General features: G+C 44.7%; 2 protein-coding genes and 3 non-coding genes across 5 annotated transcripts in view; 2 read left to right on the forward strand and 3 right to left on the reverse strand.

The window, feature by feature from the left end:
- Positions 1-3836: 3836 nt before the first annotated feature.
- On the reverse strand, positions 3837-8528 carry LOC136434053 (cerebellin-3-like). The gene is made up of 5 exons (XM_066426730.1): positions 8259-8528; positions 6612-6721; positions 5809-5982; positions 5089-5226; positions 3837-4692 (listed from the first exon to the last, which is right to left on the reverse strand). The coding sequence occupies exons 1-5, from the start codon at positions 8461-8463 to the stop codon at positions 4567-4569; spliced, it is 753 nt and encodes a 250-aa protein (XP_066282827.1). The 5' UTR covers positions 8464-8528; the 3' UTR covers positions 3837-4566.
- Positions 8529-9230: 702 nt separating this feature from the next.
- On the forward strand, positions 9231-9303 carry Trnam-cau (transfer RNA methionine (anticodon CAU)). The gene has a single exon. It is a non-coding gene; the product is annotated as a tRNA-Met (tRNA).
- A 618-nt stretch (positions 9304-9921) lies between these two features.
- On the reverse strand, positions 9922-9994 carry Trnam-cau (transfer RNA methionine (anticodon CAU)). The gene has a single exon. It is a non-coding gene; the product is annotated as a tRNA-Met (tRNA).
- A 116-nt stretch (positions 9995-10110) lies between these two features.
- Positions 10111-10183, forward strand: Trnam-cau (transfer RNA methionine (anticodon CAU)). The gene has a single exon. It is a non-coding gene; the product is annotated as a tRNA-Met (tRNA).
- Positions 10184-12476: 2293 nt separating this feature from the next.
- LOC136432080 (WD repeat and HMG-box DNA-binding protein 1-like) overlaps positions 12477-20786 on the reverse strand; it is a 28401-nt gene continuing 20091 nt past the window's right edge. Inside the window, exons 24-27 of the mRNA XM_066423099.1 lie at positions 19924-19988; positions 17721-17818; positions 16676-16811; positions 12477-13201 (exon numbers count right to left, since the gene is read on the reverse strand). Coding sequence (XP_066279196.1) covers positions 12977-13201; positions 16676-16811; positions 17721-17818; positions 19924-19988 — 524 coding nt within the window. The 3' untranslated portion in view covers positions 12477-12976. The remainder of the gene's footprint in view (positions 13202-16675; positions 16812-17720; positions 17819-19923; positions 19989-20786) is intronic.

A 20786-nucleotide genomic window follows, 5' to 3' on the forward strand; every position in this document is an offset into this window, starting at 1 on the left:
ATCCACACCGGGCGCGAAAATCGCATATGCTAGCCAGAGAAGGTCCAGTCAGCCAGAGATGGGTTGATGGAGGTGGGACGGAGCTGTTAATCAACTCAAGGCCGGCTCAGCGGGTGACGACAGCTCAGCTGCTGATAGACTGGGACGTACATCGATCATTGTGGCAACTTTTGGCGTTGCAACTCCTGAAACTGACCCCTTGCAATAGCCTGAGTACCAACCTTTTTAGTTTACGTCCGGATCGCTGCCGGATCGTGGGGAGTGGACGAAAGCCCAGAAGGCTGGTACTCAGGCTACCCTTGTAATGTACCATGGGCGAGAATGAATAGACCATATCTGTTAAAAACACTCGCTGAAGTTGACATTTTGGCACCACTACTGCGTTACTACTGGGATTTTGGCAAGTCTGAATCGCTAGCTAATACCTAAGGCTAACAGCTAATAGGTAAGCACCACAGACGATAGGAGGATAACATCTCCACACGTGTCTGTGCGGTTTAAGCTGATACCGATGTCTAGGGTCTTAGAGTTCAAGTGCAGCGTTAATGAGACGCACGTCTTTATTTGTGGGAACGTTTGGCTTTAGAACTACTGAAAATGTCCCCTGCAGTATGCCATGGTTCGGAACGAATAATTTTGTTAAAAATACAAAAACATGCCTTCAATTGTGACGATTTTAAAGGATCTTTACTTAATGAAGTTGGTAGTTTTTTTTATTGGTTGATATACTCCTTTAGCTACTCTTCCGGGAGTATCAAATTCACACAGAAAATCATGGACAGAATAACATAGCATACAACAACATCTCATAATTACAAGTACTCACAACTCTCATGTAACATCATAAAACCGCATGTGCCATATCGTGTACCTTACGCTCGTGTGCCATATGTCTAGCTTGCTATAATACAAGAGTAAACACCACAGACGATAAGAAGATTTATAACATGTTGACACGTGTCGGTGCGGCTTAAGCCGGTGCCGATGACAGGGGCCTTGGAGTTCAAGTGCACCGTTAACGAGACACACGTGAGGCACACTCGAACCTGACCTCACTTGACCCTCATGTCACCCTTTAGTCAAACATTCACAACTTCACGTACGAATGTCGCTCATTCAAGCTACGTTACTACCCGAATGCATACGTATACATCGGAATGAATCGAGTGAATAGGGTGTCATGTCCAAGTTTGTAAACAAAATTGAAAGTTTAACACGTTGCCATGGCGACGAATTAGTAACAGATCTGCCTATTTCTGATGGAGACGCTTGTGCAGCACACGCGAGAGGTCAAGGCGCACGCGCGACAGGTCACGGTGCACACGCGAGAGGTCAAGTTCAGGAGACAAATGCAGCGACGACAAACGTCTTAGACATCTGTAGCGAGCAAACGGTTTCTTCCGTGGTAGATGATTTCATCAGCCTTGAACAAAATCCATGGGTTGCCGAAGAAAAATAACAGATATAGACTTAATAATTTGTCAGAGGAGTAGGCTGAGCATAGAATTCCATCCGTGGGTTGTAAATTGTGCTTCTATGACCGGTTAAACCATCGTGGAAATGGTACAGACGAAAAGGCTGAGGTGGTTTGGACACGTCATAAGACGACCCCCACAAACACTAGTGTATAAAGCCTACAGCCAGGAGTTCGCTACCCCCAGACCCCGGGGAAGACCACCGAAGAGATGGAAAGACCAAATTGTGAAGGACAAGGGCTTAAACAGTCGGGAAGCAGAGGCTAGGGCAAGGGACAGGACTGCTGGGAAGATCCTCCTGGAAAGCAAGGGGCCAGTTTCTGCCCTGAGCACGTAGGCAGGTAGACAGGCAGGCAGGACCGGCTAACTCCTCGCATCATTCAGTTGGACAATTTCCGGTATTTTTCCAACAACATACGGAGTCTGGTAGAGACTAAGATCAGGAGGGGGAATGAAAAGGCATTGATAAAGCAGCGAAGGAAGGGAGAATGAAGAAAGACAGAAAGAAAGCAAGAAAGAAGATAAAGAAACGAGAGAAAAAGAACACACAACAGATAAATAGGTGAGGAGAGAAAATGATAAGTGAATGTTTACAAAACTATAAGAGAGTAGAATTACAAGTGTGCCCTTCATGAGTTGAGAGTATTTTTAGGTACACTTTCGAATTCTCCCCTTTCCGGGTCTAATGTTCCAAGAGGACGGGCTTGGTTCGCCTGACAGTAACACCAAAACGGTTCGCCTGACAGTAACACACAAAACGGCTTCTTGTCCCCAGCTGACTTCCTATTAATAGTGACTGGAAATTAAAGGACATTGGATACATGCGGCGATGAATTTGTAAGAGGAGTTTTTTGTGCCAATTGGTCACAGTTGGACCTTCTCGTATGTTGCTGGCTAACCCCTCCAGCAAATTCTTCACCCCAAGTGGCCAGTTATTTTGGGAATCATGAAATGAGTCTGATTGAGACAAACAGTATTTCTGTCTCGGTCGACTCACGAAAGTTACGGAGTCGTGTGGAGTGTATGCGATGGTTGTGAAACACTAGGGGCGAGTAGAAATAGACCCCTGGCTCCCGGAGATCGAACCCGGGCCCCACAGGCCGCACGCCTTAACCACTAGGCTAAAAGGTCTAGACCAGTTAGACTGGTCAGTTGGAGGCGTTTGAACCCCACTGTTACAGTTGCATTGGGGAGGGTTTCTGCACACCACACCATGCCCTTGTGATGGGCGGGAATTTGAACTTGACATATGTGATGACGTGTCGTTGTGACCTTGGAAGGAAGGTCATGACTATTAATCTCCTTACTCAAATGGCGTCATGGTGTGTGTTTACACGTAAACACGTCCTCGGGGCCGCGTGACGTCACCGTCTGGGTCAGTGTCACGGTACACGGGAGAACCGGTATTTTTCTGAGCTAGTCTGCTGAGGTATTTTTAAAATTACGTAAAAGTTACAGCAGTTTTGTAGAACAATTTACCGTGACGTCATTCCAACAGCCGCCCTATCCGAATAAGGTCAATTTGAACATTTGCAATGGGAGGTCACTGACACGTAACTCTAATGCATGTGTGTTTACGGAACAATGTGCGGACAGAAGTTCTTTAACAGCTGAGCTTTAAATCTTGCATCATGTCTTGAACTTCCGTGTCGTTTCTGAGACGCAGGGCGGGAGACTTGTGGCGGTGCCCGGTGAAGAAAACGCGTCGCACCGCGCAGGTGCCACGCCGGTGTCACCAGACAATACCGGAAGGTTTATCTTTCTATTCTCCAAGCAGAGGTTCCTGTGGAGGTTAGTAGTGGCCACGATTACGTTATATATAACGAGAGTATATCATTCTCTTCATAACGCTTTAAATTCCGACATATTTCATGTCACAAGCCGGTCAAATGAAATAAAGCAGACTCTCATATCATTCTGAAGAGAGTGAATACAAACGCATCGCAGTTAAAAGTAACTTTGCGTAACGTTTAGCCTGACGTCATTAGGTTACTCTGGTATGTGACGACACGTCCTCGGTATTGACATTGACGGAGATCCCAAGGTCAGAAACATGGAAGGCGAAATAGTAACCGTATTCACGCGCCGGAAGGCAGCGTTTGCTGTAGCCTCGTTTCCAGTCGTTTTACTGATCTATGACCTCGCTCTTCTCCGGCGGCCCTCGTTTGTAGGACCTGCATGCTGCATTGAAATTGACGGCCTACAACGAATGTGACAACGTCTTTACCGAGTGAGGAGAGAGGCCATGAGCACCAGTGAGGCCGTCACGAATAGACGATGATGATAAAAAAACTACGTTTGACTAAGAACTACTAAAAACAAACGACTAGACAAGAAGAATATTCTGGTCATTGGACTGTCTGAAAAACATGTATTACGTTTATTACATGTATTACAATTATATGTTACTCAACGTTCAGAACGTTTGACACCAATCAATGACATTATACAGTATCTGAGTCATCATATAGTAACTAAGTCGTCTCTTAAGCTTTCATTCGATCATGTGCGTATACGATAAGCGTCCCGTACACAGTATGGGTCTTTAATAAGTTAGCTTTTAAAGGCATAATTTGTTGTGCAACAACAACAGAAAGAATACACCCGGTCTAACCTTCATCAACATACACACGATAATATGACGATTGTAGTTACACATTATCAACAACGTTAACATCCTTCGCGAAAACGTAAGAAAGATGATATAATTTCTCAGAGAAAAGAGTGTTCTAAAGCCGACACGCCATCGTTCTAGCTGCTTCCTCTGGATAAGGATTCCCAAGAACAAGGTGGTGAGTTCAATTTTACTGAGACGATGTCAGTTCGTGTATAGATCTGTATACGATGTCAGGAGCATCCCTTGCTAGAACAAAGGAGAAAGCTAAGAGAAGTTTGCAAAGAAATACCGAGAAATAGCGAGACGCTCTTTCTTGAGCTATTCCATCTGGAGGAGGACCCGGAAAGAGCGATGGCGGGTTCGTTTTTAAAGGCGATTACAGTTCAAGTATAAATTGTGAAGAGCGCCATTTGCAAAACCAAAGGAGACTTTGGTACAGAAGAAAGTTTTCTCCAAGACGGCGTCTTTCTTGGGCTACTTCCTCTGGATGAGGAACCCGGAGAAGACGATGGCGGGCTCGTTCTTGCTGCCGTCCAAGACGCTGCCCACCCGCAGCTCCGTGTGAACCCTGTCCTTGGCCTGCAGGACGATAACCGCACCCTGGGAAAAGAGCAACTAACTTTAACCTACTCCCTTCTGAAGTAGCTTCATAGCACCAAATGTGTATTGGTTACAGGTTAGGGATCAAGGATAATGTTAAATACATGGTTATCTATGAACATAGCACATATATGTCAGGGTAAGGATTGCGATCTGGCAGAATTGCCGACGGTTGAGATTCCGATCGGAGTCTATGTCGACAGAGGTAAAAGGCGGTGGAAGGAAAGCAATCCAATGCCCATACGGCCTCAGAAAAGGCTATGGGATGACCTTTATTCTAAAATCTTGCTTTCTCGGTATGTGACACTGTTAAGATAAGTTACAAAAGCTTGAGTTGAGTGCAACATTTCCCTTGTCTGTCAAATAGGGAATAAAAAAAGGTGAAAATTTCCTGACCTGTGCGAGCATCTCCGTCCCCGCCCGACCCGTGCTGTGCGCCACCGCCACGGCCTGGCCGTTCCGCATCAGCATCACCGCGCTGTCCGTGCCCTCCGCCTTCCGCATGCCGAACGAGAAGTAGTACACGCCGCTCACCTGGGCACACGGGGGGGGGGGGGGAGGGAGAGGGAAACGTCAATCTGAAAGTGATCCTGAACCAGTTGATGGAATAGCTCTCTGAAGAGCTGATACTGGTCGTGACAGGAAAGAATAGTTAAAACAGGTACCAAGCAAATCCTCCTGCTTTTTGACAACGGAGCCGCATAGACAAGAAGAAATGAATACTGGATTTTGGCCTAACGTCCATCCTAGTGCCCTTGTCATACAGCAAGAAAATCGATTGGCAAAAGAGTCTGCGAGCTCTAAATTACATTTTCGGCAGTGATAAGCCCTGTGTTCTCTCGACCATCGCGTGATTTTCAGGGATAGGTCGACGTCGGCAGGTAGGTCCCCGAGTCGTGTTCAATGTGATGGGGTAGATTTTCAGGCGAAAATTACCATCGACTCTATGGCGATTTGAAATTAGGCGACCTTAAGTTAAGGCGATCAACAAACTGGCCGAAGCTCATCGACTGTGTGACACTGACAGGGCTATCAGTATTGCAACCCTTTCCAGTAGCGTGCATGTCGGGTGAGCTGAGATTCCAACTCCCGACCTCTAACCCCTGAACTACGCACCTGGCAGATGAACACGCCCGACGCCGCGTCGAAGTCGTCGGCGACGTTGGCCTGCGTCTGGTCGAACGTGATGACGATGTTGCCGTCCATGGCGGCCAGGTCGTGCGAGCGCACCGCTGTGAAGGCCGGCAGCCCGTTGTTCCGGGAGCCGACGATCTGACCCACCACTCCGAGCTTGCGGGGGAAAGACACCACTAGTACTTTTAAATCATGAAGATAAGTACAAGAGAAAAAGTTGTGACGCACTCAAGTAAAAAGAACTTATTCTGACGCCACTACTTAACATAATTATAAACATGAATACGATCTGACCCACCGCTCCGAGCTTGCCAGGGAAAGACACCAATTTTGAATCATGAACATAAGTACAGAAAAAGTTGTGATGCACTCAAGTAAAAAGAACTTATTCTGACGCCACTACTTAACAAGGACACCAATGTTTTGTAAATCTTTTTAAAATTCCATTCATTGGTTTGGCTGTTCAACACGTACGTACGCACGGCGAGGGCTGCCCAACTAGCCTGGGGCTATTACAAAGGGCTAGCCTTGCTGACAAGGACAAGACAGCACAATGTGTCATGTTGTTTTCTAATGACGTCTGGTTATGGACTGACCACTTCAAATTGCATCGCAAAAAATGGCTCAAAATCTTGTCGTTTTTTTGACCAAGTTAAAAGTCTTCACTCTATCAGTTTATGATTTCTCTTGAATGTTCCGAGAAAAAGCCTTCTACAAGTCTGAAATAGAATAGAACACAGTATCATTAAAATGGTTCCCGGGTGCAGGCGGAAATCAGTGCGTACCTTGTGCGCCCTCTTGGCGGCTCGTCGGGCGGAGGAGCGGACCTTCTTCCCGCGGACTCCGGGGGCGCCGTGCTCCACCAGGTTAGCGGGGTCGTCAGGCTTGCCAAGCACTGGGGAGAAGAGAAAGCAAACCTAGCATATATATGTCACAGTAGAGATGGCGATTCAGGACAATCGGCGATTGTCCTAGCACAGATCACGATCGCCGTTTGTCCTAGGACAGACTGCGATTGCAATCTGTCCTAGGAAAATCGCCGATTCTACTAGTAGAGATCGCGATCGCAATCTGTCCTAGGACAAACGGCGATCCAAACTTGATAATGTTAAGATATTAAGGAAACAGCAATGTTTTTTTTATAAACCATGATTTTATTTAGTATTTACGAACTCTGATCAAAACTCAATTGATGCTAAGATAAAGGAAACAGCAATATACAGCAAAAATGTTTGACCTCTAATTTTTGTTGTTCTGCCAAAGTTGTGAAATCATTCAGTATGTCTGACTGTGAAATGATATAGGTGTGAAACTGTAGTATCTTGAAACTGAGATTGATATTTTGACACCTGTTTTATCTCTTTACAATTGTTATTGTTCTCCTAAGGTTGTGAATTCAATAGGTTTGAAACTGAGTATTATCTTGACACCTCAAAATTTGCATACTGAAACATCACCTTCTTCCGTCTGATATCTTTCACACATTATGAAAATTTTGTCACTCAAATTTATCAGAAAATACTTTATCAGAGAACATACTCACATGAAATTTATCTATCATGAAATATGAACTAATTCACCTAAGATAGTTAATAATTGTGAAATTGTAGGTAGCATGTTAAACATAATTGAAATGTAATGCAATGATTCATTCTATTTTCCAAAGCATTTCCATCTAATCAGAATTTGTCCAAGCAGAATCGCTGTATGTCCTAGGACAGATTGCGATCGCAATCTCTACTAGTAGAATCGGCGATTGTCCTAGGACAGATTGCGATCGCAGTCTGTCCTAGGACAATCGGCGACCGCGATCTGTCCTAGGACAATCGCCGATTGTCCTGAATCGCCATCTCTACTGTGACATATATATACACAAGGCTCTGGTACTACCTTTATATTTAAGTTTATAAACATACATTTCTTTGTTCAGTTTATTGATACACTTGCATGTATGCTCGTTCTAATAGCTGTGAAAATACAATATGACGTCGAAAATATTAGTCTGCCGATGCATTTCAGTGTTACGGCTTTATCCATGAGAGGTGAGTCATTGACACTAATGTCAGCTGTGCGTTACCATGGCAGCGGGCAGAATGACACTGATGTCAGCTGCGCGTTGCCATGGCGGCAGGCAGATGACATCGATGTTAGTTATGCGATGCCATGGCAGCGGGCAGAATGTTGTTCGTGTCGGTATCCGTGACATTCGAGGTCGCCACAGTTCAGTCATTGAAAACAAATATAGCAGCAACTGCGCGTGTACATACTGTGTGTACATTACATTACAGAAGTGTGTGTGGGAGGGGGGGGGGTTGTTTTCTAACAACATACATGGCGAGCGTTGCTTACTCTATACAATGATAATGTTTACCATGAGAGATAGCACCCTACAAATTTGTGTAAGATAGATGCGATAAGAAAGCTGGTCCTACCCCGTCCCCGCTTGTTGTCGGCCGTGACGCCCTGCGGCCCGCTGGGTCTGCTGACCCTCCCGGAGCCGTGCGTCCTCGTGAGGCTGTACCTGTAAACCCCCGGGTCGTCCTCGCACACGCACTTCAGCTCCTTCCCCGCGACCCCGCCCGCGCACAGAAGCACCAAGACGGCGGACAGGGATAACTCCTTCCAAGACGCACCCATCCTCAGTTCGGACGACGTGACGCCTTCTTCGAGGCTTGCGATGAGCTGAGTATTAATCGGCAGCGGAATGCGTGAAACCGTAGAAGAATAACGGAAAACTAACACCCGCGCAGAGCTGACAGGGCGCGTCACTTTTAATTGGGATGGATGCAGACCGACATTCGCGCAGAATTGATATGGACATGGCGAAGTGTTGACTGCACGCCACCGCCCCATTCCTACAGACATAATTCGGGGTCGGCTTTCGCTGCTGCGGAAGGATAATGGTGTTTGTTGGACCGGAGGGGGGATGAGGAGGCGACTGATTTGTCGTCCTGCCGACCCCTCGTGGATCTCTGGCGTCAGTCAGCTGCCGAGACTTCATTTCCATTCACGTCAATGTCAATGCTATGAACGTTAGGATGTCAAATGCGGTTTTATGATGTTTTGGTATGGAGAGATTCCTGTGATGAAGTTTTGATTGCTGAGAGTAGATGAGTCTGGGTGTAGAGAGACTGGCGACAAGGCGCGTCGGAAAATATGTTCTTGGCGACAAAACGGGCCAATTGATGTTATCATCGTTCAGGTGTGTAAAGCAACCACCTGTAGAACACCTGATCATCAGTGGTGTAATGATGTGTGTGTGTACACCAATGGCAAGGACGCGCGCCCAGCTGTAGTCACGTGTCTATTTTGAACTCATTTGGTAAACCGCCAGTTCTGATGGACAGCAGCAATTGCTCTGATGACACTATCTTGTCCGGCTTTATTGCCCGAAAGTTTCCACAGCCTCGTTAGCGCAGTAGGCAGCGCGTCAGTCTCATAATCTGAAGGTCGTGAGTTCGATCCTCACACGGGGCAGATTTTTTCCCATGTTTTTTTTTACCAATCGAGAAATCTTGACAAGTGCCAAAGAGAGAGATCAGACGATGCATTTTAGAATTAGGCTTTTTGACCCGGGTTCCGATCCAACCTGGTGCACTTTCTTCTTCACTAATTTTCTTTCACAATTTTTCACGATTCTGTCGCACAGTTGCAATTGAAATGTTGCTTTTAACACTTTAAAAAACGTACGTTTGCCCCCAGCCCTGACCGATGCGAAACGGAAACGCGCAATCGCTTAGTACTCATACTCAGCTGCTGATCTCAGTCTGACTATAGGATAGCACGTGACCTTTTTTGACAAATTGTAGCTCCACATGCAGACGACATTCTGCGGACTACAGGTTCCAATCCTGTTAGCTCATTTCCGAGCGAGGCCGCCAAACTAGGCTAAGTCCATTACGAAGGGCAGCCCAAGAGTTTGGAACCGGTTTGGTTTTGGCCATCGCCAAACTGACTTGACCGTATTTGGTATCAGGACATTCGGGCCCCCAGCTGATCAGGACGGTTTTGAAGAAAGTCGTGTAAAGTTCAAAAGTTTATCGAACAACGCTTATCGTCTGAAATAAAATATCTAGATTGTTTTTAAAAAAAAGCTGCCCCGTGTGAGGATCGAACTCACGACCTTCAGATTATGAGACTAACGCGCTGCCTACTGCGCTAACGAGGCTGTGACGGTGACCAGGCAGCAACGCAATAAAGCCGGACAATTAAATATTGCGGTTGTTTCGCTCTAGTGGTCCAGTCGTGTCCGGCTTTATTGCATTGCTGCCTGTCCTCCCCACAGCCTCGTTAGCGCAGTAGGCAGCGCGTCAGTCTCATAATCTGAAGGTCGTGAGTTCGATCCTCACACGGGGCAGGATTTTTTTCTTCAGAAAATTCATTTTAGATTAGACGATAGGGCAAGGCGATGACAAGTTGGACGAAACAAACTTTTGAATCTGCCAACCGCCATAACCGCCTTTTGGCGTAAGGCATATTACACATAGCCGACCGTGGCCTCTCGAGCTTCTCTAGGCCATGGTTGGGAGCAAGGTCATCTGAGCTCAAGGTTGTAACCTGGTTACCATCCTCCGTAGTAACAGCTGGCTCAATATTTTCGCTTGCTAACACGGAAAGATTACTAAGGAGGATGGTACCCAGACTACTGAGGTTGGAAGATGGCCATGGTCGGCGAGAACACCGACTGGTCTTTAGTTGAAGCGTCGGCTTCTGGATCTCAGTCTGCTTGGACGCGATTAAAGGAGAGAACTGAAGCAAGAAGAGGATGGATTCCAGCCCATGGCCAGCCCCGCCGACCTTGGTTGGGCAGTAGTCGAAAGCATGTGTACATGACCTATTTTGACAAATTGTATCTCCACATGCAGAAAAATGTGCTGTGGATTACAGCATTAATCCTGTTAGTTCATTTCCGTCTATTACGAAGGGCAGACCAGGAGTTTGGAATGGACTTGGTTTTTGGGCATCGCCCAACAGACGTGCATCTGTACTTTTACAGATAGCGAGCTTCAGTGATTTTTTAAAGACACTATCCCAGTATATTTAATTTTGATCAATTGTGATGATAACAACTGTTGTCCTCTACATTTTACGATTAAGCCAGATTTTATTGTGTATAGTTTTGCGAGCAAAATATCAATAAAAACTCGCAATTCAGACTTAAGGCCGAATAAACCTATCTGTATTGGAAGGCGTGGTGGAAGAAGTGTGGTGGGCCCTTCTCCAGACCATGGTTGGGAGTTAAGCCCCGCCAAACATAGCTAGCTGACCATGGCTTTCCGACCTTCTCCAGACCATGGCTGGGACTTACTATTAAGGCGCTGTCATACACAGCCGACCATGGCCTCCCGACCTTCTCCAGGCTATGGTTGGGAGTCAAGCCCCTGTCACACATAGCCGACCATGGCCTCCCGACCTTCTCCAGACCATGGTTGGGAGTTAAGCCCGTCACACATAGCCGACCATGGCCTCCCGCACTTCTCCAGACCATGGTTGGGAGTTAAGCCCGTCACACATAGCCGACCATGGCCTCCCGACCTTCTCCAGACCATGGTTGGGAGTTAAGCCCGTCACACATAGCCGACCATGGCCTCCCGACCTTCTCCAGACCATGATTGGGAGTTAAGCCCGTCACACATAGCCGACCATGGCCTCCCGAACTTCTCCAGACCATGATTGGGAGTTAAGCCCGTCACCACATAGCCAACCATGGTCTCCCGAACTTCTCCAGACCATGGTTAGAAGTAGGCCGTGAACAATTAAGGTCATCTGAGGTTGGGAGTTGGTCGGTGAAGTTGCCTACACGTCTTTAAAAGTCATCTGCGACAGCCGACTTTAAATTAAAAAAAAAAAAAATCAAAGTCGGGAAACTATATTCTGCTCAGATGCAAGTAGGGGAGGAAACTTGAGCTAGTACAGGATAGATTCCAGTCTACTCCCAACCTAGCACCGACCTTGGTTGCGGAGTGGTCCGGAGCAAAGTCATGGGAAGGTCCCGAATGTGTGATATGGCCCCGGGCTTAACGGATATCCGAATTAAGTAATTAAACAAATACCAAGTACCTAGATGTCTGACCTTCGTCAGAAAGATGAAGAACAGCTCTGCGGAAATTGGTCCAAAGGTTAAACTTGTAAGACGGGAAGTGCGGCCAAGTCTTAAAGGTACCGACTCTAAACACCTAATTGTCTTCAAACACTAACAGGCGTTCCTCAAGCCGTCTTAAGGTGCAGGTTGGCAACGCAGTGAACGTGATCTGGGGAACGTCTTAAATCAAGTATCAGCATCAAAGCCCTGTGTCCGTAGCTACCTTGATTGTGACCCGCTACCGACGCTGGCCAGGTTTCCAGTAGTCCAGTTCCAGTAGTTCATGGTCTAAAATCCGTTTTGGGGAGTCACTTTCTTGCTACTGGATCGAAGGTTTAAACAGCATCTTGACTACTAATTTCTTCCTTCTTTACCATTCTTAAACAGATATTAGTCAAAGTTGGTGTAAGGGCAACCTCTGTGGCCGGCGTTTTCATATTGCGTTTTTGTACTTTTTTCTGTATTCCGGTGTAGCAAGGCATAATTCTGGCCAGAGGCACATGCTCGCTGAGGGTACATTTTGGCCCGCTACACCAGGTATAATCATAAGCAGAATCTAACACCTGAGTTAAAACAACAGGAAATTTTATTTGTTCTTCAACACAATCAATAGCTGTAAATAAACTTGTTACTTTATAGTACAGTCGGAAGTGAACACATATGTATAAGTTGTGACATTATTGCTACTTTTCTCTTCACCCTTTTTACTTGGAATGTAGTGAAAACTTTCCAAGTACTTTAGTAATACTTTTGGAATAAAGATTACATATCTGGATATTTGCTTTTTTCAAAACAATGATCAATTCAAATTTGTCTCTATATCACTATATGTTTATTTCTGTCATACCTGCTTCTGTTATAGCGATATGTAAATCTAAATTCCATAAGATTTGCCAAGTCTAAAGTGACCAGTGTTAAATACTTTCCAGTTGGTTTCTCAGTAAGTTGAGATGAAGGAGAGAAATAACATCTGAGATGTTTCTCTTTACTCCTCCGTTCCCGACCAAGTCTGCACTCCATCCATCCAACCCACAGGAATACAAACATCCTCTCAACATGGCCCAAACGTCAGTCTTTGTTGAAAGCGAAGGCCGACAGTTTGCTGTTGACAGACGTCGAGAGGGGCCTCTTCTTCTTAGCCTGGCCGCCGGCGTCTTCAAGTGTTTTGTCTCCCTTGAGACTATCCTCGTCTCCTTGGGAGGTTTCTTCACTTTCAGACTCACGCTTCCTTTTCTTGAGATCAGCGTCTTGAGTTGATGTCTCAGACATCTGTTTGGCCTTATCGTTCCAGTCCTGGGTGAGAAAAAGAAGCAGATGAAACAAAAGTTTAGTGTAATCTAGAATCTAGTTATGCTCATTGAAAACCTTGAATGTCTTCCACTGGTTGTAATAAGTAGAAATGCAAAGGGTCCCCTTGGCAATTAATAGCTCATTGTTGGAGCTACCCAGATGTTTTGAAGAATAAACAAATAAATAAACCATAGCTTATACAAATGTGGTAAATCTTGAAAGTTACACATTTTATTTCCACGTTTTTTTGCAGTAACTTAACAGTGAATTCATAACACCACAAATATGTGTTTGCGATGTTTGACAACTGTACTACAGAACTGTTTCAAAACAGGCGAATTTGAAACATGGTGAAAACCCCCTTTCCCTTCCTACTGCAAATTTATGGTGGCATGAATTTGTGGTGAAGATATCTCTGCAAAAACTGTGAAAACAAAACTGCCCTGAATATTTCAAGATCTACAGCTGGGGAGGCAGGTAGGACCTTAGGACCACACAAAGCTGACCTAATGGACAACATGTGTAACCCAGTTTCAGCCTGTGGAGTATGTATTTACTCAGGACATGGACGGTAACACTTCACAAATCTACCTACATTCCCCTTCCCTGGTACTGACATGTGCTATATATACTGGTAGGTCCTGCTGTCCAGAGGTATAACTCAAAGGCTGGCAACCCAATATCAACATATACAGTTGTAAAACTTACAAATCTACTCCAAGCCCAGAAGAATCTAGTATTATTCCCTGTCCCATAGCATGTTCTATAATACTGTAAATGCATCCTTTTCATGTTACATATACTTGCAATTAGCCTCCGGGCAAGAAATTTCAATAAACTTTCGATTTGAAATCCACAAAAACATCCGTTCCCCTACTACCACAAAATTTAGTCTCTACGAAAATAACTGAATTTGTAGTTCCCTTGCTTCAAAAGCACCTATGACTGAACCTCACTAACATCCCAGACAACCGTCAGCAAAATGTTTCTATGTTTGGCTCCAAGTTTCTATGTTTGGCTTTACAGTATTGTCAGAAGACCTTGATCCAAAATCTCCTATGACTGAACCTCGGTAGTATCACGGAACACAGTCAGCAAAAAGCTCCCGTGTTTGGCTCCAAGTTTCTATGTTTGGCGTGCTTTGTGTTAACGTTACCGCCTGTGCTGTGTTAAAACTTCTACCTCCCTCATCGGGTCACACCCAAAATAAACATGCCAAAACATGAAACTGTCGCTTTCCCGATTCCCAGAACCAATTATGGGCTCAAGGTGACATGTTTGACCTTGTAATTGTTGCCTGGGGAGGGGGGCGTCTCCACCTGTTCTTGGTTTGTCATTGAGGAGGTTGAACCGACTTCTTAAGACAGAGTGACTGATTCCTTAAGCACCTGTTCCTGGTGTAAGTAACGCCAAGAATGTCAAATCTTCCTCCCAACCCCCAGAAAGACATTTCTGGAACATCATGAATGAAACTTAATATAACACTTGAATTTGAAAAGATACAATGTAACGTTACTGGGAAACTTGGAAAATGTGATAGAATAAAAAAAAAATATCTCTAATAACACCCATTTTCATTGCTGCAACAACTTAAGATTTGACAGATAACTTAACCAATTTCATAAAAGAAATAACAATTTTTTTTTGCTTGTGTGTTTTTTGTTGTCTTTTAAATCATTTTCCATCAGGCTTGATATTATAAAATCAAGGGTCACATGAATCAAATTTTGTTCACTGTACAGTTGTTTTCCGATCATCATCTGGTGGAAAGGGGTCCTAAAGTGACTGTCAAAGTTTGGGCAGGAATACTGACTCCATACTGAGAAGAGAGGCCTGCTCTTTCAAAGGGGATGAAAAATTTAACTGTATGTTACATGTAACAAGTTGACAAAATAAGGATCAGTATCAGATTTCCCGACCACCTGGTGTCGGTCCAAAGTTAAGGTGACAAGCGTTTTGTCTGACCTTCCGGGAACAGGAAGTATAGAGTGGCCTGTCCTGTAGGAGCCATTAGGGTCAAGGTCAAAAGGTCAAGTACCCTGCCTGAGGTCACCTACATCAATGGACCTGACCTATGACCCCCATAGACCACCATGCCGATCAGAAAGTGGTTGAATTGTTTTGTATGGTGGGCTTCAGGGAGGGTCTTCTCTTTTCCTTGCGGTTATATTAAGCTTGTTCTCATGACTTGTAGACACACAACATGCAAGTCTTTACCCACAAAATGTCATGTCTTTTTGCAAAGCTTATACAGACTTGTCATAGATACAATACGTACATGAGGGAGGTCTTGTGGTTAGGGTTGTTGACAGGGAATCTAAAGGTTCTGGGTTTGAATCCCTGGCAGGCCCCAATGTTGTGCCCTTTGTAATGACACTTAACACCAATTTTCTCACTCAAACTCAGGTAAAAATGAGTATCTAGCTTTGGTTAGGGACGTCCTCTTGGATGGAACATAAAGCCAAAGGTCTGTGTTTGAGGAGAGCCACACCTCGAGCATGCTAACCTTCTCCCTGCTGCCTAACTCTGTAACCAATAGAGAATGGGGTGCCAAACGGCTACTTCAGTGTGCCAAACTTATCGAAAAGAGTGGATCAAACCTTACAGTCTGGTCTTACGCAGTTTGTACTTAATGCACAAACCTGACATTTTAAAATAGAAACAGATCTGTACCCTTGTAATGTCGGATTATTGTTTGCAAAGCTTGCAGACTCGCTTGCCAAGTTGTGGTAACCTTGGGCGTGACGTCTGCCCTTGGCTTTGTCCCTCCCAATTTTGAATCACAGACTCCATGTGGCGCAAAAGAAAACAACCTTTTATGAAATAGAACCCCGCCCAACTGACAGACACAGTTACACAGGAAACCCCAATTCATGGACAAGTTTGGGCAATTCAGGACAAGTTATCGCTTGTTAGAGAAATCAAAATATACTCGTGTGTCCTATTTGCGGATGTTATGTCTTATTTCTGGCAGTTCATCCCAGAAATCTGGGCTAATTTTGTCGCTTGTTTGCCTCAAATAAAGAGAAGTACCCAGGAGGGAGGACAGCGGGGCTGTTTATAGGAGACTCGTGCCAAGAGTAGAGCCAACAGCCTGAGGGGGAGAATGGTTTGAATCTTCAGGATTCTCTCGCTAAGTCTTGCCACGAGCCGGCGTCACATTCCAGTACTCCACAGCTTCATCTGAGAGTACTCTAAATCTTGAAATGTTCACGGTGCTTTCACTGCAAAGTCATGACACAGCAAATATGTGCATCTAATGTACTACCGAATTTTTCAGACTGCAAAACACAGCGAAAACCTTAAGTTTCTCCTCATACTGCAAAATCAAGTACATGCTTTTTTTCTAAATCCGAGAACCAAAAGTCAAATTGATGTGGCCTCAGTGCACCTGTTGAACACCTGCAGATAAAAGTGACCCACCTGCAGATGGAAAGTGAAAGTGACCCCCTGCAGAAGAAAGTGAAAGTGACCCACCTTCTGCTCCTGCTTGTCCAGTTTCCTCCACCCCCGTATGGCCAGCTGGAACAGCCCGGCCTCCCCCTCCTCCGAGTTCTCCTCCTGCAGAGACGACCGCTCCTGCTCAAACCACAGGTCGAACCCCTTCACTACCCTGAACAAACAAACAAACAAACAAACACATGGAGTAAACACAAACCACAGGTTGAACCCCTTCACTACCCTGAACAAACAAACAAACAAACAAACACATGGAGTAAACACAAACCACAGGTCGAACCCCTTCACTACCCTGGACAAACAAACAAACAAACAAACACATGGAGTAAACACAAACCACAGGTCGAACCCCTTCACTACCCTGAACAAACAAACAAACAAACAAACACATGGAGTAAACACAAACCACAGGTCGAACCCCTTCACTACCCTGGACAAACAAACAAACAAACAAACACATGGAGTAAACACAAACCACAGGTCGAACCCCTTCACTACCCTGAACAAACAAACAAACAAACAAACACATGGAGTAAACACAAACCACAGGTCGAACCCCTTCACTACCCTGAACAAACAAACAAACAAACAAACACATGAAGTAAACACAAACCACAGGTCGAACCCCTTCACTACCCGGAACAAACAAACAAACAAACAAACACATGAAGTAAACACAAAACAAATACGATAAACAAAAACTAACAGGTCGAACCCCATCACAATACTAGGAGTCGTAAATTGTTCATGTGTCTAAAAAAAAATCGAAATCCCTCCCACACCTTTTGGTGTACAGAGACAGTGCCCATCTCCGTTTCTATAGCACTTGGGCCACACAGGCCATCACAAGGCCCAAACAATGAATGGCGAACTTAAAATGCATTTAATTTGTAACCCTTACAACAATCTTTGACATCATCAGGTGCAAACATTTGGCTGACCAGCAACAAGTGTCATTTACGTTACTGTACTGTGATTTTCTTTGTACTGATGATATTGTCTTTGAGTCTCACAGTCCCAAGAAGTTAGATCCGTCAGTCCTTAGCGTAAGAATCCTACTGACTTCTTGTTTTCTTCCTGGCCCTCTGAAGACGTCTTGGACTGGTTCTCAGGCTCCTGCCTCCTGGGCTTCTTGGCAGCCATCAGTAGGGTGCTCTGGGTCTGAAATAACAGGACAGAGATGGAGTCTATATCAGTGCATCACTCTAAATTACAGTCAAAACTGTCCAAGAAGACCACTCAGGAAACAAATAAAATCTGTTCTACATGTATGTGGACAGGTGGTCACTTTCAATAGGATCTTAAAGGCTTGTGTCAATGGAGAAATACTATCTAAGAGAGAACCAAAGGGTGACATTGGCCGGGCGGAAACCTGTACAGGTTTGGCTGAAAAAAATTTAGAAAGAGAACAAGACAGCCGTGAGGAAAACTTGAATCCACTGAGTGAGGATAAATTGAGCTGCAAATCTGATACTTTCTTGCTTGCAAAGTAGTTTGTTTGGAGGTGGAAAGTGTCACTGATTGCCAAACCATGACATCATACAAGATTCTGTCCAAACTTCAGTATGATAGTGACAAAGCAGACGGTATGGGGGTTTAGCACGGCCCTATCACACAGGTTAGAGAAAATTAACCCAGTTCAGTGACTGTGCCGTTTGTGGACAGCCCGATGTGACGTCCAGTTCACACCACTCCAAATCTTTGACAGAACACACAAACAATATGAGTATGATGGTTGAAGCATGAAGTACAAAGAGGGACTGAGGGTGCAGAGTCCCTGTTACACATGTTAGAGAAAATAAACCCAATTTTCATCCAGAGCAGGTTCTCTGAGGGTCAGACAGCAGGCTTGTCTGACAGTGACTGTGCCGTTTGTGGACAGCCTGATGTGACGTCCAGTTGAGTCGACTCCAAACCACTACAGCATTATACACAAGGCAGAGAAGATTAACCCAGTTCTTATAAAAAGCAGGTTCTTTGTGGGTCAGAAGGCTTGCCTGACAGTGACTGTGCCGTTTGTGGACAGCCTGATGTGACGTCCAGTTGACACCACTGCAAACCACTGACAGAGCGACACAAACAGACATGACAGAAGCCGACATCCACCTGTTTTAAATGTCTAAACTGGACGTTTTCCCAGTCAAGTCAAAGCTGTCCGAGGTTCTCTTAGTACTTTAGTACTACTTTTGCATGTGCTATCTTTCTATAAAAGCCGTCATCCACCTCTCTTCAATGTCCTAACTGGACGTTTTCCTGGACCTTGTCGGAGGTTCTCTTGGTACTACTTTTGTATGTGCTGTCATTCTATATAAGGATTTATCAACTTTTGTACAAAGTGCTTGTCAATGTCACTGTTTGAATTAGAACCTATTGTTTCTTGATTATATGTATAACGAGTGTGTATATATACACACAAGTACACATATACACCTCATGTATGTATACATATACATACACCTCATGTACATTTTGTATGTATATATGTCATGTACATACTATTAGACTTCTGTTAAGTCTAAATTTCAATAAGTTCTGATTCAAACAGGGGTTCAGAAAAGGAGATGAAAGTATCTGACTGTTACCCCTGTCTAGATACATTGTGCTGATGTGACATACATACACCACATGGGCTTCTCACAGTGCCTCATGAACCCTAACATCCAAGACTAACAAGAGACACAAACTCAAGTGACAGAACTTCAACAACGTTCACCTGTTTCCAGACATCCAACTGGAAGGTTTCCCAGTCGGTCCTTCCCACGTGTTTCTAAAGATAAACCAAACTCTACAACTGCCTACAAGATATGGACTTCCAGACGTTTGGAGTGACATCCATCACTCTTCCTCAGCGTCACTATGATGAACTGGTAGGACAAGTCTGTACTAGTACATCTAACTGGAAGAACTGGTAGAACATGATAAAGTTGCTAACTCGTAATTCTCGTTGTACTAGTTTTTACTTTAGATGTCACTCGAAACGTCCGGAAGTAATCTCCGTACCTTATCCAATTGTAGAGATTGTCCATAAATATTGTTCACCTGGATGGCTAACCTTCTTCAATGTATAATCACATCTACATGTGCTTCATTGGCATCATACTGTGTTAGATGTACCTTGTTTATCATTATCACTTCACCCCAATTATAGAGTAAGCATTACATTGCCTTGTCCTGTTGTAAATTGTGCTATGATACAAAGTTGAAATAATCACGCTGTGGTTTTCTTAGCCTATTTAGTGAACCCTCTAAGTTGTTGTTGTACGTACAGATTGTTTCTTGGAGGTGGCCGACGTCTTGCTGGCAGCCTTCTGGTCACCTCGTGGACTCAGCGCTGAAAATAGAGGCAGAGTGGCGGGTAAATACTTGCTTAAGTCGAAAAGGAAACATCATCAAATTCTTAACTTCACAACACAGGCCAGGACTCCAGTTGAACGGATGAAGCAACAAACCACCTGTGTGAACTCGGGTGAACTGAACAAGCACAACTGTGTAGTAGGCCCCCTTTCAACTAGACGGCAATCGCTGAGCAACCATTGGGCGATTAGAATTGGATTTATGTAACCCTTGCTTTTATGACTGGAATATGAATATGACAGTAAAACGCAAAAGACGTAAATGTTCTTTTTCAGTAAAATTTGTTGAGCCATCTCTCAAATTTTTGTTCACTCAGCAGTTGTTGCCTCTAGTGAAGGGGGCGTAGCAGAGCAGACGGTCAGGTCCCGGACACAGCCCTGAGCCCGATAGCCCAGTTCCCTGCCCCAGTCCTGTCTCAGCCTACCGCCCAGGTGACACACTGACATCAGTAAAACTGACACGAGTAAGTCAGAGGTGTTTGTTGATGTTCCTGGCTCTCATCCTGCTGTCTAATCTAAAACACATCCAACCTGTAACAGACTCACAACAACACACTTTCTGTCTTAGGCAAAACCAATTTGACTTGTATACATGTATATACATTATATACTATATTTCTCTGTTTAATTTTCAATGTAGCTCTTGATTCAGACGGATCCAAAAATGGAGATGAAAGAACCCCCTGTCTTGATGCATTGTGATTAATATGTAACATACATACACCACATGGGCTTCTCACACTGTAACACAGTAATAGACCCACAACAACAACAGT

Source organism: Branchiostoma lanceolatum, chromosome 4, assembly GCF_035083965.1.
Source record: "Branchiostoma lanceolatum isolate klBraLanc5 chromosome 4, klBraLanc5.hap2, whole genome shotgun sequence".
In the NCBI taxonomy this organism is placed as follows: domain Eukaryota; kingdom Metazoa; phylum Chordata; class Leptocardii; order Amphioxiformes; family Branchiostomatidae; genus Branchiostoma; species Branchiostoma lanceolatum.